The 15,324-nt window shown below is 50.6% G+C and overlaps 1 protein-coding gene and 1 pseudogene across 1 annotated transcript; one reads left to right on the top strand and one right to left on the bottom strand.

Moving 5' to 3' along the window:
- The first annotated feature begins 2,990 nt into the window (after positions 1 to 2,990).
- On the top strand, positions 2,991 to 3,432 carry LOC126502455 (40S ribosomal protein S15-like; annotated as a pseudogene).
- A 1,035-nt stretch (positions 3,433 to 4,467) lies between these two features.
- Positions 4,468 to 9,072, bottom strand: LOC126502860 (chymotrypsinogen B). Its single transcript, XM_050144188.1, has 7 exons — positions 8,977 to 9,072; positions 6,565 to 6,668; positions 6,401 to 6,480; positions 6,228 to 6,306; positions 5,818 to 5,998; positions 4,995 to 5,128; positions 4,468 to 4,685 (listed from the first exon to the last, which is right to left on the bottom strand). Exons 1-7 carry the CDS (start codon positions 9,026 to 9,028, stop codon positions 4,524 to 4,526), a joined length of 792 nt encoding a protein of 263 aa, XP_050000145.1. The 5' UTR covers positions 9,029 to 9,072; the 3' UTR covers positions 4,468 to 4,523.
- Positions 9,073 to 15,324: the final 6,252 nt, after the last annotated feature.

The raw sequence follows: 15,324 nt of genomic DNA, 5'->3' as shown, positions 1-15,324 counted from the left end.
GGTTTGGCTGGGGCGTGGCTATCAGTTAAGGATCCCTTATATGCTGCCCCTGGTCACAATAAAGGCGGAATTCTTGGGGAATTCAAGGATGACCCGTGTCTCTGTCTGTGTCTCTTTGTGTGTTTCAATCTCCAGCCCCTTGCCCGGTTCACGAACTGTATGGTAGTGCCAGACGGGCATGGTGCGCTACAAAACCACACATTTCTCCAGTGAAAAGTGCACAGGAGGAGTTGGGGGTAGATTGCTGGGTAAGAGGGCTTGGTGTTAAAGCAAGAGGACAAGGGTTAACATTTAACATCCTCAGGACACAAGCAGAAGCCAGGAACAGCTGTACATGCATGTGATCCCAGCTTTGGGGGACACGGGACTCCCAGGAGCTTGCTGGCCTGTCAACCTATTTAACACAGCAAGCTTCAGTTCAATGAGAGGTCCTGTCTCAGACAAGACACAGTGGAGGGTGACACCAGAAAGCTTCCTTGTCCTCCCTATTCAGGAAGGAGCAAGCGTGCACTTGCGTGCGCGCGCGCACACACACACACACACAAATCCAGAAATGAAGCTCAGTTGGTAGACTGTGAGGTTTAATCCTCCCTATTCCATAAACTGGGCATTCATAAATGAATTGGAAAAGTAATATCTCACAAGGAAGGGCAATTACAGACCAAATATAGACAAATATATATAATTATATATATTAAATAGAGAAGAAATAAGGGCTGGAGAGATGGCTCAGATGTTAAGAGCACTGACTGTTCTTCCAAAGGTCCTGAGTTCAATTCCCAGTGACCACATGATGGCTCAAAGCCATCTGTAAAGAGATCTAGTGCCCTCTTCTGGCCTGCAAGCATACATATAGACTGAACATTTATAGATAATAAATAAATCTTTTAAAAAAAAAGAGAAGAGCTGGGCGATGGTGGCGCGCGCCTTTAATCCCAGCACTCGGGAGGCAGAGGCAGACGGATCTCTGTGAGTTCGAGACCAGCCTGGTCTACAGAGCTAGTTCCAGGACAGGCTCCAAAGCCACAGAGAAACCCTGTCTCGAGAAGAAAAAAAAAGAGAGAAGAAATATATATTATATAAATATATATATTTCATAACCTAGATGAAAACACTACCTGAGTGAACCCAATAGCATATTAAAAAGATATGCCATGACCAAGTGGGATTTGTCGCAAGTGTGCAACAAGTGCTTTGACATGAGAAAATCAAACAGTGTAAGGTGCCATGTCAACAGAATGAAGGGAGAGGATCATATCACCACCATGGTTGATGCAGAAAGGGCCTTGGACAAAATCCAGCTTCATTTCATTATCGAAGGCTCTCAGAAAAGTGAGACTAGGAGAAACCTTCCTTAGCATGGCAGAGGCCTCATAAAGAATGTCACAGATTAAGTCATATTCAGAGCCAGGTGTCGAGGCTCACACCTGTAGTCACAGCACTGGGGACGCGGAGGCAGGAGGATCAGAAGGTGGAGGACATCCTCAGTACTTCCAGACCAGCCTGGGACACATGGGAATGTGTCTCAAGGAGGAACACAATGGTTGAGCTTAGGTTGAAAAGGTAAAGAGATACAGTGGAGGGCTGGGGGCGAGGGGGTGGGATGGGGAGTCCTCTCCCCATTCTGGAGGCTGGAAGTTCATCCCAGGTCTCACTGCTCTGAGATCACAGCGTCAGAAGGCCTGAGAGAGGCCGTGTCCCTTTCGCGCCCACCCTCTCAGCCTTCTTGAACTTGGCACGGTGGCACAGCAGCCTCTGCCTCCACCGTCACAACTCCTTCCCCATGTGTCACCTCCTCAGCCTCGTTCTTAGGATGCTTGTGGCTGGATTGGGGACTCAAGCTGTTCTCCTCATGCCAAGATTTGTGATGTAATCATATCCATGCGTAATCAAGCCTGGGGACTGCCTGGCCGTGTTGGCCTAGCACACCTGAACCCTGGGCTCCAGCCCCAGCACCATGGACACCCGGCATGGCGGTACAAGCCTGGACTGGGAAGGCAGACGCAGACGTAGCAGAAGCTCAAGGTCAGGCTGAAGAGGTGACCCCGAGGCTAAGACTGCTTGCTCCTCTTGCAGAGGACCTGAGTTTGGTCACCAGTGCCCACAAACAGCAGCTAAACCACCGCCTAGAAACCCAGTTCTGGGGGCTTTGCCCTCTTCTGGCCTCCACTGGGACCGCTCTCACTTGCCCCTGGCCTACCCACTTCAACAGATAGTATATATATTTTAATTCCAGGTCATTGTATTAGGATTTCTGTTCAGTGAAGAGACACCACGATCATGGCAACTCCTATAAGGAAAACATTTAATTGAGGGGGCCTGCTAACAGTTTCAGAGGTTCAGTCCATTATCAGGGAGCATGGTGGCGTGCAGGCAGACATAGTCGTGGAGACACTGGGTGGTATCCTGAGCATAGGAAACCTCAACTTCTATTGCCACAGTGATACTTTTCCTCCAACAAGGCCACACCCACTCCAACAAAGCCACACCTCCTATTAGTGCCACTCCTTGTGAGATTATGGGAGCCACTACATTAAACTACCACAGTCATCCTCAAACGCATAGAAAGTCTGAAGCCAATTTGGGATACATACAAGACTCTGTCTCAAAAACAAATAGCAAGGCAGGGTGGTGGTGGTGGTGCACGCCTTTAATTCCAGGAGGCAGAGGCAGGCGAATCTCTGTGAGTTCGAGGCCAGCCTACTCTACAAAGTGAGTTCCAGGACAGCTAGGGCTGTTACACAGAGAAACGCTGTCTCAACAAAACAAAACAAAAACAAACCAGAAAAACAAACAAACAAACAAACAACAAAATAGACCATTTTAAAAATAGCATTTATGGGTTCCAGACACAAGGATGAAATGCTCCTAGTGGCCATCATTTAACCCGTTCCGGTATTTATAAGGAGAGTCCCTAAGGCACCAGAGGACAGGCACACATAATATTAGGAAAGAGAACGGCCTTCCCCCCACCCCCAGTCGCCGACGAGATGGCCGAAGTGGAGCAGAAGAAGAAGCGGACCTACCGCGGCGTGGACCTGGACCAGCTACTGAACATGTCCTGTGAGCCACCGACGCAGCTCTACAGCGCCTGACAGAGGAGGCACCTCAACCGCGACCTGCCTGCAGCGGAAGCAGCACTCGCTGCTCAAGCACCTGAGAAAAGCCAAGAAGGAGGCTCCGCCCATGAGAAGCCCGAGATGGTAAAGACCCACCTGCAGGACGTGATCATCCTGCCCGAGGTGGTGGGGAGCATGGTGGGCGTGTACAACGGCGAGACCTTCAACCAGGTGGAGATCAAGCTGGAGATGATTGGCGCTGCCTGGGAGAGTTCTCCATTACCCACCAGCCTGTGAAGCAGGCCGGCCTGGCATTGGTGCCACCCACTCCCACTCCTCCCGCTTCATCCCCTCAAGCAACTGTGGCCAATAAAGACTCATGTTCAGTCAGAGAGATTCACATGGTAGGTGGAGAAACCCAACTCCAGTAAATTGCCCCCCCCCCCCGATTTCCACATGCCCACCACTGCATGCAAATACACACATTAAATGAATGTGATAACTTTTATGATTGACAAAGAAAAAAAATGTCTAAAAATCAGTAAAGGAATAACTATTTACCCAGTGTGTTCTGTGTGGACGGCAACACCGTTACTGTTAAGTGATGGAGAGGGGAGCATCTCTATTGAAGAATAGATGAGAATGAAATAATAATCGAGATAACTGTAATTCTCCAATAAATGCCATTGCATTGTTAATGAGGTCAGGTACCCTCACAAGAAGAGACACAGCAGTCCTGACCCAGGGAGGGGTCACTCCATCTGCAATCTGGCAAAGAGACTAAAGCGAGGGTGATCCAGCCTCTAAACTCCCCCAAGACAGAAAATACTGTGGAACAGGCGAGGTGACAGTGCGGGAGCCAGGTGGTGATTGTGCACACCTTGATGCCAGCACTCGGGAGGAGAGCCAGGTAGGTCTCTGAGTTTGATGCCAGCCTGGTCTACAAAGTGAGTTCCAGGACAACCAAGGCTGTTAAGCAGAGAAATCCTGTCTTGAAAAACAAAACAAAAACAAGAGAGAGAGAGAGAAAGAAGGAAGGAAGAAAGGAAGGAAGGAAGGACGCTGTTAGGTTGTGCATTCTTGGGCAGTGGGGAGCAGGAACCTAAAGGCAGAGAAATGTCTCCAGCACGAGGTTCACCATCTGGCTGTTACAGCCCTGAAGAGACTGATCACCCGGGACTGTGGATAATATAGCCTGGTCAAGGGCTACTGCCTTCCAGAAAACACTGTGGGTCTAGCTAGTTCTAGTAGAAATAGCTAGAGTTCTGACCAGGGTGGAGGAGGTAGGAAGAAGGGCGATGGGGGTATATGTAACCTAGAAAGGGACCCGTAATGTGACTCCTCAGAGAGAAATAGAGGTAACTTCTGTCTCACGTCCCCTGGACCACAAAGACACACAGAGTCAGTGTTCTAATTAGATGATTTTATTGCAGATGTCTGAAGGGGGAGGCAAGAACCACGGACTCAGTTGGCTTCCAAGATCTCCTGAACCCAGGGCATGAGGGCTGTGACTCGGGCGTACACAGCGGGAGTGGAGGTGGAGCAGACGCCACTGCCCCAGGACACGATGCCTGCCAGGGTCCAGGCTCCATCCTTCTGGCAGACAAGAGGGCCACCAGAGTCACCCTGCAGAGAAAGACAAAGGACTTGTCTTCAAACCTGAGGAGGATACCTGGACCTGGTGGGGTGCTGTTGACTGACAGCCCCAGCTGCGAGCGCTCACGGTCTCTGCGTGTAGGAGACACACACAGCTCACAGAGCTGGTGGCAATAGCGGGCTCGCTGTGGCAGTGTCTGTTGGCATCTGCCCATCCTTTTGTGGGCAGCAGAGAAGGGCAGAGGGCCGTGTGAACACAGACCACTGTGGGCCTGCTCTCTCCGCTAGCCTGACCAGGGCGTAGGCAGGTCTGTGAGTGGGTGGGGTGGGAGGCTGTACCATGCAGGAGGAGACACCGCTGGCGCCTGCGCAGATCATCACATCGGTGATCTTGGATCCCCAGAATTCCTTGCATTCAGCAGCGGACACAATGGGCAGGGCTGCCTGCTGCAGCTTGTCGGGGGTCTTGAGGGCTACAGGGGCAGAGAGAACGGAGTCAGGGTCCCTAGGCCCACCAGCCTACCTGATACATAGCACCATGAGTCCTTTCGGACATCTATGAGGCTGCCGCTTTCAGGTCCCACCACAGGCAGGGCTGGGCCTCAGGCATGGCTGTCACATTGTCCTTATCCTGCCCAGGTCCAGCCCTACCTTGTCACTGTAGGAAGTGAGTGCGTAAGACTTCAAGACAGCACGGACCCCCCCCCCCCCTCCACTAGAGTCTCAGAGACCCATGGTGGGTCTACTACCAGAGAGGACAGTACCTCCTGCTGAGTTGAGGGCTTCCTCCTCCATCTTATCAGCAATCCTTTGTTTGTGCTGAGTAAATTTTAAATATGAAGGCTTAACTGACATGTACTAATTGTTAACATTCTATAGATTGCTAGTTAATAATTTTTTATTCAGGCAGTGTCTCTTTATGTAGGCTCTGGCTGACCTGGAACTCACAGTATCTGCCTGTCTCTGCCTCCCAAGTGCTGAGGCTAAAGTGTGCTACCATGCCATGAAATTTAATTAACAAATTTCAAATTAAGAACTGGAAAGATGCATGAACGTTGACATTTAGACAAAGCAAGCAAGCATGCACGAGGGGGGTCACACCCGGCCTAGGCAGCCTGCCCCTTGGACAGCCTCTGTGGTAGCAAACCCACAGCGTGCTCACCGTTGTACTTAGTCTTGCCCCAGCCAGTGGTGGCACACACTGTCCCAGCAGGGAAGTCATCGTCAGCGGTGGGCAGACACACGGCGGACACGGTCTCAGAGAACTGGGCAGGAGTGGCCAGCTTCAGCAAGGTGATGTCATTGCGCACGGTGAACATGTTGAACTTGGGGTTCTTGAAAACCTGTGGGGACCAGAAACTCAGCTGAGACCTAGGAGGAGACTGGCTCTGGCGCGTCCCAGGGGACACGCTCCTTTCCTTTTGGCCCCATCAGAGCAGACCCAGAAAGAGACTTCTAAGGCTAGCCCCGGCTTTACTGTGCTCCTGTCCTGAGAGCAGCCAGGGGCTTTCCCTGCTGGGCTTGCTCCCTCTGCTTGCGGGCTGAGCACTTCACCCATGCAGCAGCCCGTACCTTTGCGATCTTCAGGACCTGGACATTTTCCTCGTCAGAGCCCTGGTCAAACTCTCCGGCCACCACCACATCAGATGTCCTAGGATTGACGCACATAGGGGTGAAGATGAGGATGGGTCTCGTCTCCTCCCCAACCCCAAATAAAGCTGGAGGCAAGACAGTCCGAGACTCACGAGACGCCGCAGTGGGCAGCGGTGACTACCCAGTCCTCGCTGATGAGAGAACCCCCACAGAAGTGGAAGCCAGTCTTGTCCTGGGGAAGATAGAGGAGGGTCAATGGCTCCCCCTGGGCGGCACCCCAGAATGTGCCCTCATGTGTCCCAAATGCCCCTCTTACCTGCAGGGACACCTGCCAGGGCCAGGAGCCAGGCACGGCATCCTCTCCATTGACGATCCTGGCCAGACCCGTCAGCACAGGTTGGATAGCAGGTACCCCACAGCCTGGGGGGACAGTGACAGTCATGGTGTAGAACTCCCCGGCCAACTCGGGACCCACTGAGACCACGCCATCTCCCCTGGAAACATCTGGCTCCCCTCTAACCTCTTAGCTCGGGGGTCCCCCTCACACACAGCCTCCTGACCCAGTTATCTTCCCAGGAAGGAAAAGAGGCATGGCTGCCCCTGTGCAAGCATATCACAGGAGAAGGAACAGGAAGCAGACTGGACCATTAGACTGTCTGGCTCAACCTCCGAGCTGGTCATTTCTATGGCACCTGCCTCTATTTTGGTAACTATGTCCTATGAAATTTGGTTCCATAATTTTTTGTTTTATTTTGGGATTTTTTGTTGTTGTTGTTGTTTGAGACAGGGTTTCTCTGTGTAGCCCTGGCTGTCCTGGAACTCACTCTGTAGACCAGGCTGGCTTCAAACTTGTAGACCACCTGCCTCTGCTTCCCCAGTACTAGGGTTAAAGAAGCATGCCATCATCACCCACATCGGGTCCTTAATTTTTTAAGAGAATCAGACTTTGTGCCAGGTGTGCTGGTACATTCTTTTAATATCAACACCCAGGAGACTGGCAGGAAGATCTCTTGAGTTCAAGGCCAGTCAGGGCCACTTAGTAAAACTCTGTTGAGAGAGAGAGGAGAAAAGGGGGACTCTGATTCTACACCATGAGAGAACACACGGCAGAAGACCGGGAGAAGCAGAGGGAGTGGCCAGGCATCTTGGGCATGCCGGGACACACTTGCTACAGTGGCCAGCAGAGCTTCACAGGGGCTTCAGATTGTCTCTGCGTTGGAGCAGTGTGACCCTGTGACCAGTCTCGGCACTTCTGGAGTCCTCTGACCTGCTCAAGGGCCAGCACAGGAACAAGGAAACGGACAAGGCCCTTCAGTGATGACTGATATACCCCCCAAAGTCATAATAATCCATTTTTATAGTAGTCAAAAAAAATGAGAAATAAGAGCGATGTGTTCTCACGGCAGAGTATATTAAAGTGAATGAGTTGGGTCTCCATGGCAACATGGGTTGATCTACAGTGAGAGGAAAAAGAGCATGTTGTAAAACTGACAGTCAAAGTACTATTTATGTAATTTTAAGGCTGTTTGCTTATGAATTTATAAATATGTAGTGTATTTGTATAAGCCTGAAGAGGAATGACTCAGAATAGGGTTGGAGAGGGAGCAAAGGAAAACTTGGCTGAATCTGAGTTATCATTTAAAAAGAAGCATTTGGCCGGGCAGTGGTGGCAGACACCTTTAACACTCGGGAGGCAGAGGCAAGAGGATCTCTGTGAGTTCGAGGCCAGCCTGGTCTACAGAGTAAGATCCAGGACAGCTGGGGCTACTGAGGCTGAGGAGATGGCTCAGAGAGTAGTAACTTTCGTGTTTGGATGATGACCTCAGTTCAGATCCCTGGCACCCATGTAAAGGGAAAGAGTAGGCTGGTATAGTTAACAAATGCCTCTAGTCACGGTTGCTCTGAAGGTTGAAGCAGGAGAATTGCTTGAGCCCAAGAGTTGCCAGGCTGAGCAACAGGGTGAGATGGTGGTTTCAGAACAAAATAAGCAACAGCAATTGAAAACAAAATGGGAGGGCTAGAGATTCTTCTGAAATCGAGTGTGATCGTGTATGCCTGTAATCCTGGCGCTTGGGAGATGACGGCAGGAGGGTCAGGATGGACTACGTAAGACCGTCTCTGCAGAAAGCCTCGTTTCCCAAGTGCTAAGACTATAGGCACGCACCACCACGTCTGGCCAATCTCTCCCTTTTTGTCTTTACTCGTTATTTTCTTTGTTTTATAAATGAAAAGCAAAATCTTAAGATGGACGTGGTGGCTGGCATTAATCTTTAACCTAAATACTTAGAAGGCTGAGGCAAAAGGATTGCTCTAAGTTTGAACCTGCCTAGGCTGCACAATGAATTCTAGGCTAACCTGGGCTACAGAGTGAGACCCTATCTCAAACAAAATGAAAAAAGCAACCAACAGAAAGAAAACAGAATGCCTAGCATTTGCCAGCATGGTAACTAAGCCCTGTCCCCCAGAGACGGGCAACTGACTCCTATGTTCCACGGCACCCCCGCTTCAGCCACATCGGGGGTCTACAGGCCACTGCTGAGCCCTGGTTTGTCTTTTTGTTCCTGAAGTAGGGTGTAAGGGCCCTGAAAGTCCTAGAAGGATCCCCGTCCTCCCTGAGGTTTCAGGGTGCTGGTCCTGATTCAAACAGGAAGGGTAGGGGATCAGCTCTTCCAGGATAACCCCCCTCTGTCTCCTCTCCCTCTGATGGAGCCTGAGCCCCAACACTTACCAAAGGTGGCCCCCACAAGGGCAAAGCAGGACAAGAGCCAGAGGAATGCCATGGTGTTGGTGAGGAAAGTGAGGCTTGCCTACTCTGAGACTCTTTTATATCCCCTAGAGTCCTCAAGCCCCGCCCAGTCCCTGTGACCCTCGCCAACTTGGTCCAAGAACTACCCTCCGTGTTATCCAGAGACCTTGGGCAGAAGTGGTGGCCAAGCCCCTTATCACTGTCTAGTTTGGCTCTTAGCCTGTAATGCCCAACCCATGGGAAAAGGACAGCCGTCCTGATAGACCAATGCCCATGAGCCTTGGTGGTGCCCAACATCCCCAAGGCCCTGTGGACAAGATCCTGCTGGACCAGGAGCACATGCCCTACAGAGCCCTGTGTGTGCATTCTTCCTGGGAGGGGGCTAAGAGACTTGGTGCCCATCTCAATGACACAGAGAAGCTTCTAGTTCTTAAATGAAGGCAGTTCCAGGATGGATTCAAAGAAGCTGGTGATTGGGAGGCCTCAGAGTGGATGGCTGACCCATGACCACAAATGTTGGTTAGGTAACACGGCCAGTCAGGATTACCCAGTCTGAGGGTGGAGAGGAGGAACAGGAAGGGTCCTAGACAGCAGGACAGTAACCCTGGAGCGTCTACTGTGATCAATGGATTCCTTCCTGTGATAATTCACAACCTGTGGAATTAGCCTTGGGGCTGGGAGTGCCTGTCTAACACACAGGAAGCCCTGGGTTCAACCCCCACCACGTCACACCACGGTCGTGGAGACTATAAGCATTCCAGGGGTGAAGGCAAGAGAATCAGAAGTTCAAGGTCACTCTCTTACTACAAAGTAAGTTCTAGGCTAGCCTGGGCTACTTGAGAGCCTGTCAAGAAGGAGGAGGAGAGTCTGTATTTGGGTAAAGTTTTAGTTTCTTTTCAAGAAGACATATTTAGCCGGGCGATGGTAGCACGCGCCTTTAATCCCAGCACTCGGAGGCAGAGGCAGGCGGATCTCTGTGAGTTCGAGACCAGCCTGGTCTACAGAGCTAGTTCCAGGACAGGCTCCAAAACCACAAAGAAACCCTGTCTCAAAAAACCAAAAAAAAAAAAAAAAAGACATATTTATCATACTGGGGTGATGGCTTGAGGATTAAGAGCATGGCTGCTCTTCCAGAGGACCCAGGTTGAGTCCCAGTACCCAAGTGGCAGCTCACAATTGTCTGAAATCCTAGTTCTAGGTGATCCAGCGCCTTCTTCTGGCCTCTTTGAGCACTGCATGCCTGTGGGGCATAGGCAGACATGCAAGCAAAACACCAACACACCTTTTAAAAAATGACAGTTATTCACATGTGGGGGCGGCACATGTGTACATGTGGAGGTCAAAGGGCAACTTATAAGTGTCAGTTCTCTCTTTCCACCACATGGGTCCCAGGGACTGGATTCAGATTGTCAGGGTCGGTGGCAAGCACTTTTACCCACGGAGCCCAGAGCTTTGTTTCTGTAAGATGAGCCGTTATTTCTGCACAGAATTACACTGAGAACAAACTCTTCTATTACCAAGATTGTGCATGCATGTTTTGCCTGTATGGGTATCTGTGTGAAGGTGTGCGATCCCCTTGGAACTGGAGTCACATGCGGTTATGAGCTGCTATGTGAAATGACTCAGCAGTTAAGAGCATGCACTGTTCTCCCAGACGACCAGAGTTTGGTTCCCAGTATCTGTGTCTGGTGGCTCACACCCACCTGCACACCCAGTGCTAGGGGATCTGATGCCCTCCTCTGCCCTCCGAGTTCACACATGTGTGTTCATACTTGGACACAGCCACATAGAAACACACACAGAGAGAGAAAGAGAAATAAAATAGAAATAAAGTATTTAAAGACTAACCTGGACTACACAGCAAATTTGTAGCTAGCCTGAGTGGGAGACCGTGTCTCGAAACCAATGTTGAAAGGAAGGAAAGCAGGCCAGTTCTTCATCTAAGGCCCCCGGGGCCCTTTGGTCTTTAAGGCCAAATGACAGTAGCAGACTTGAGTCTGAGTCAACAGCACGCGTGTCTCCAGGGCTGCTCAAGGAAAACTGTCCATTTGAATTTGTTTCGGTCTTTAGCTCACGGGCTCAGTGTGAGCAGATGTCCCTCCAGGACAGCCAGAGCTCTGGCAGCCAGAGCAACAGCCAGGCCACTCCGACAGTGGCCTGCAGATCCCGAGCCTGGGCCAGCAGCTCTCTAGCTCTTAGCTGCGGCTACGTCTTTTCCCCCACTGCAGCAGCTGTGACCCTTGGCCACTTTGATGTGAGGAATCCGCGCTCTAGCTGCAGGCCAGTCTGGCTTAGGGAATCCTAGCAGGAACTACATCCATCCCTCTCGTCAGCCTTTCCGCGCAGGTGGCCAAGCCTTTTGGACTCTCCTTGCCTAGGGGACTTTTCCAGAGCAGAAGACAAGAGCAGCTCCAGATTATTGGCTCCTCCAGCGTCTGTGGAAGCCAAACTCATCCCAGACTTGAGGACAAGGATTGTCTGGCTCCAGACAGGGGAAGAAGAGTTTGTGTGGCCCAGGTGGCGCCAAGCTACAACCTAAAGCGCTGCCGGGAGCCTCTCTTCTCTCCATGTTTACTTTTTCCTTCTTTCTTGATGAAAAAGACTCTAGGACAGGACTGCAATCTGATAAAATAAAGCCTTGAGCGCACAAGGGACTTGGACGCTTCTACGATCAGTGGGGTTTTCTTTTCCTTACTCTCCTTTTCTTCTTCTTCATTTATTTTTGAGATGCCTAGAAATTTACAGGTTTGCCGCTGAGAAGGGAGATCAATGCAGGTGATCTATGCATGGCCTTCCGCACGATTCACTGCTATTTTAACATCCTCATTGAAACATCCCATGTAAAAAGAATATTGCCTCTGTAGGTAACTGCTACAGAGTTCGGTATTCTGGGATTCTTGCAACTCAGCTGGTAAAATGCTTCAGCCAGAAGCTGGATTGCCTCAGGGGAAACACGGATTTCCTGTTGTGGCTCCTACCCAAAGGACTGAAGGTGGCTACCCCTCTCCTCAGGAGGCCCTCTCTACCATCTCTCTGTGTTCTGTGACCACTCCCTCCTTTGTCCCCTTGGGATGAGGTGTGTGTCTACTGTGGTTAGTTCCTGGACATCTCACAAGCCTTTGCTGGCTTTCCTACGCTCCACTCACCTCTGTAGAAAGCTTTGTTGCAACTCTCCTCCCTCTCTGCTGCTATGAGTCTCCAAATAATGTTTCCTTGGGGCTGGAGAGACGGCCCAGCAGTTAAGAGCACTGCTGCTCTTTCCGATGACCTAGGTTCAGCTCCCAACATGGAGGCTTAAAATTGTTTGTAACTTCAGTTCCAGGGGATCCAATGCCCATTTCTAGCCCCAGCAAGTACCAGGCACACACATGGTGCACGTATATACATGCAAACCCTCAAGTACATATGATAAAATAAATTCAAAGTAATGTCTTCACATATGACAGGGTGACTCACATCTAAGAATTTTAATCCCCCTTTGTACACTTTCAATGGGTACTCTAGAGCTCTTAAAGGGTGTATTCAAGGAGTTATCTATTCTGTAGGTAAAATTTCTAATATTTGGACTAGGGTATAGCTCAGCAGTACAGCCTTTGCCTGCTGTGCAAGAAAAGCTGGGCTTGATCTCTAGGGCCACCCCGCTCCCCCAATCTTAAGGGCGTGATGAAGGGGTAAAGCTTTGAAAATCTGCTGGACTGACATGCACCAGGCCCTAGTTTGATTCCCAATGACTGAAACAAAACAAAACAAAACCTGTAAGACTTAAGACATAAGGTAGGTTTTAAGCCAATGAAATGGCTCAGCGGGTAGAGGTACCCACCACCAAGCCCAACGACCTGAGTTCAATCCCCAGAATCCACATGGTAGAAAGAGAACCGATTCTAACAAGTTATCCTCTGACATCCAGACTTGTACTGTCCCGTGAGCACACACCGCTACCCCCAGCCTATGAAATAAAGATGATTCAGGAAGTCAGGCTTATGCCTGTAAATCCCAGGAGGCCAAGGCTGCCTGGTTAGACCCTGCCAATGTGTGAATATTGACGTGTGTCAAAACGTGTTAGCTGCTAAATCTAGGTGAACAGTTTCTGGGGCAATGATAGGCCTGACTTAACAAACTTTCTGAAGATTGCATTCAAAATTTATCAACGAAAAGTTGGAAAAAAAATATTGTTTTTAAAGTATCTCGAATGAAAAGGAGATAAACGCTGGAGAGATGTTTCCAGTGGTTAAAACAAAGGCTGCTCTTGCAGAGGAACCAGGTTCAATTCCCAGCACCCACATGGCGTCTCACAACTGCCCATAGCTCAAGCTCCAAAGAATCCTCCGCCATTTGTTGGCACCAGACATACATGTAGCACACAGACAGACATGCGGGAAAAACACCCACACACTTAAAATAAAAATAAGTAAATCTAGCAGGGCGGTGGTGGCGCAGGCCTTTAATCCCAGCACTCGGGAGGCAGAGGCAGGCGGATCTCTGTGAGTTCGAGGCCAGCCTGGTCTACAAGAGCTAGTTCCGGGACAGGCTCCAAAACCACAGAGAAACCCTGTCTTGAAAAACGAAAAGAAAAAAAAAATCTTAAACAAATAAATAGCAACGGAGATGGGCATCTCGAGGAAAGAGCGCCATCAACAGAAAGCTGCACTGTGATATTCCAGGGCAGGCTGTGAAGGTGGGCCATCACGGGCATGTCTGCTTCCCTTGGCACCAAGAGTCAGCTGGGAAGAAGGAAGAGCAGTGATGTGCCACACGGGGAGACTTCCCCGGGCAAAGCTTAGTGGAGAAAGTCAGACACTCCATTGTCTAACCTGGATCGCAGGGCTATGATCCCTGCTGAGAAGCAGGAGCCATAATCTAGCTGGGGCCCAGGGTATCTAGGGACAGGAGGGAGCCGATTCATTTAAACTGTCGGCTCTCCGAGTTTAAGTGGGAAGCATTCATGAGGAACACGGCTGAGGACGCGGGAGTCCCTGATGTAGAATGTCAGGTGTGATCATGTCTCAAAGGGGACGTTTTTACACAGTGGGATCTCTGGTTAGTTCAGGGATTGAACTACGCTGTCATTGAAAAGGGCATTTCCATGACCTCTTAGCTAGACGTCAATTTGGGGGTGGGGAGATTAGGTAAAGAAGCAAGCAGCTGAACTGCCCTTGGAATTGCTCACACGCTGTGACAAGGGTCTCAAGTCCTGTGGAAGCCCAGGCCCTGAGTTTTTCTGTCCTTCGGAAGCTGGGAAATCACAAAGGTGATTCTCGGAATTGGCAGGGCTTGGATCTTTCTGTTCTGCTATTAAAGGAAACAGATAATCCGCATGGAAAACTGGTAATAGTTTCCACAGACATCTGTCCACCCTACCGCCCAGTCTGTCTACCTGTACACAGCCACTCAAGAGAATGACTCAGCAGGCCTGGGGCCCAGCTACTGTATGAGGTCAGACAGAAGGGTCCCAAGTTCAGGGCCCACATGAGCAACTTAGCAAGGTTCTTCTCAAAAATAAGTAAATAAACTGTTTTAAAAGAGCCAGTTGGAATCCAGGCTTTGGGATCAGGAGTGCAAGGGCATCTTCCACCACTCAGTAAGCTGAAGACCAGCCTGAGCTACATAAGACCCTGTCCCAGGGAACAAACCAAAAAGGCTAGGGTATATGTAGTTCAGGGGTAGAGTGATTACCTAACATACTAAAGTGCTAGGGTCCGGAATTCAATCCCAATATCAAAAGTACTCAGCGTCTCCTTCCTTTCATTTGGTCCCTGTGTCCCGGGCCTCGGTTTCCCCAGGCAGCTCCCTTTCTGAGGACATTTGGAACGATCTCTTTGGGCCTCTCTGATGGGGGTCAGGATTAAAAACCGGGGAGCTGCACCCCCGTGCATGGGTCCCTCGCACCTTTCCACACCTGTTGCTGTTGTGAGTCCTGAACCAGCCCTGTCACCATCCCCACCTCCACCCCCCACCCCTGCCGCCCCCACCCCTATGACAGCTGCCCAGGTTCCCACAGGCCCACACCTGAGCAGTGGCCAGCTGTGGATTCCCACGAACTGCAACACGTCAGCACAGGCTGCTGCAGCTGAGAGCCTGGCCACTGCAGCCATTCCCCGTAGGGAGCCCGTGCTGGGCAGGCCCTGGAGAGCACGGTGCCACCTCTACAGTGGGGTGGAAGGTGGTTCTAGATCACCTGTCCCTTCCCAGGCCCAGAATCACCCCAGACCCTGGCAGCTGGGGGTCCTACCCCCTTCCCCATACCCAGCCAGTCCCATTGTTGCTTGGCTTGACCACTCAGCTCAGAGTCTCAGTTTCCCTATTCCTCAGTTTCCTGGGGGCCACACCATT

Source organism: Alexandromys fortis, unplaced genomic scaffold, assembly GCF_014885135.2.
Source record: "Alexandromys fortis isolate MF-2015 unplaced genomic scaffold, M_Fortis_MF-2015_v1.1 scaffold_1, whole genome shotgun sequence".
Taxonomy (NCBI): Eukaryota; Metazoa; Chordata; class Mammalia; order Rodentia; family Cricetidae; genus Alexandromys; species Alexandromys fortis.
Note: the sequence above shows the minus strand (reverse complement) of the source record. Positions and strands in the feature narration are given on the sequence as shown.

Excerpts from the sequence above, each read along its gene's own strand:
- LOC126502860 (XM_050144188.1), bottom strand. The coding sequence starts at position 9,028 with ATGGCATTCCTCTGGCTCTTGTCCTGCTTTGCCCTTGTGGGGGCCACC. Across the intron at positions 5,999-6,227 it reads AGGTCCTGAAGATCGCAAAG|GTTTTCAAGAACCCCAAGTT; the intron begins GTACGGGCTGCT and ends TGGTCCCCACAG. Across the intron at positions 4,686-4,994 it reads GCGGTGTCTCCTCCTGCATG|GGTGACTCTGGTGGCCCTCT; the intron begins GTACAGCCTCCC and ends CTTTCTCTGCAG.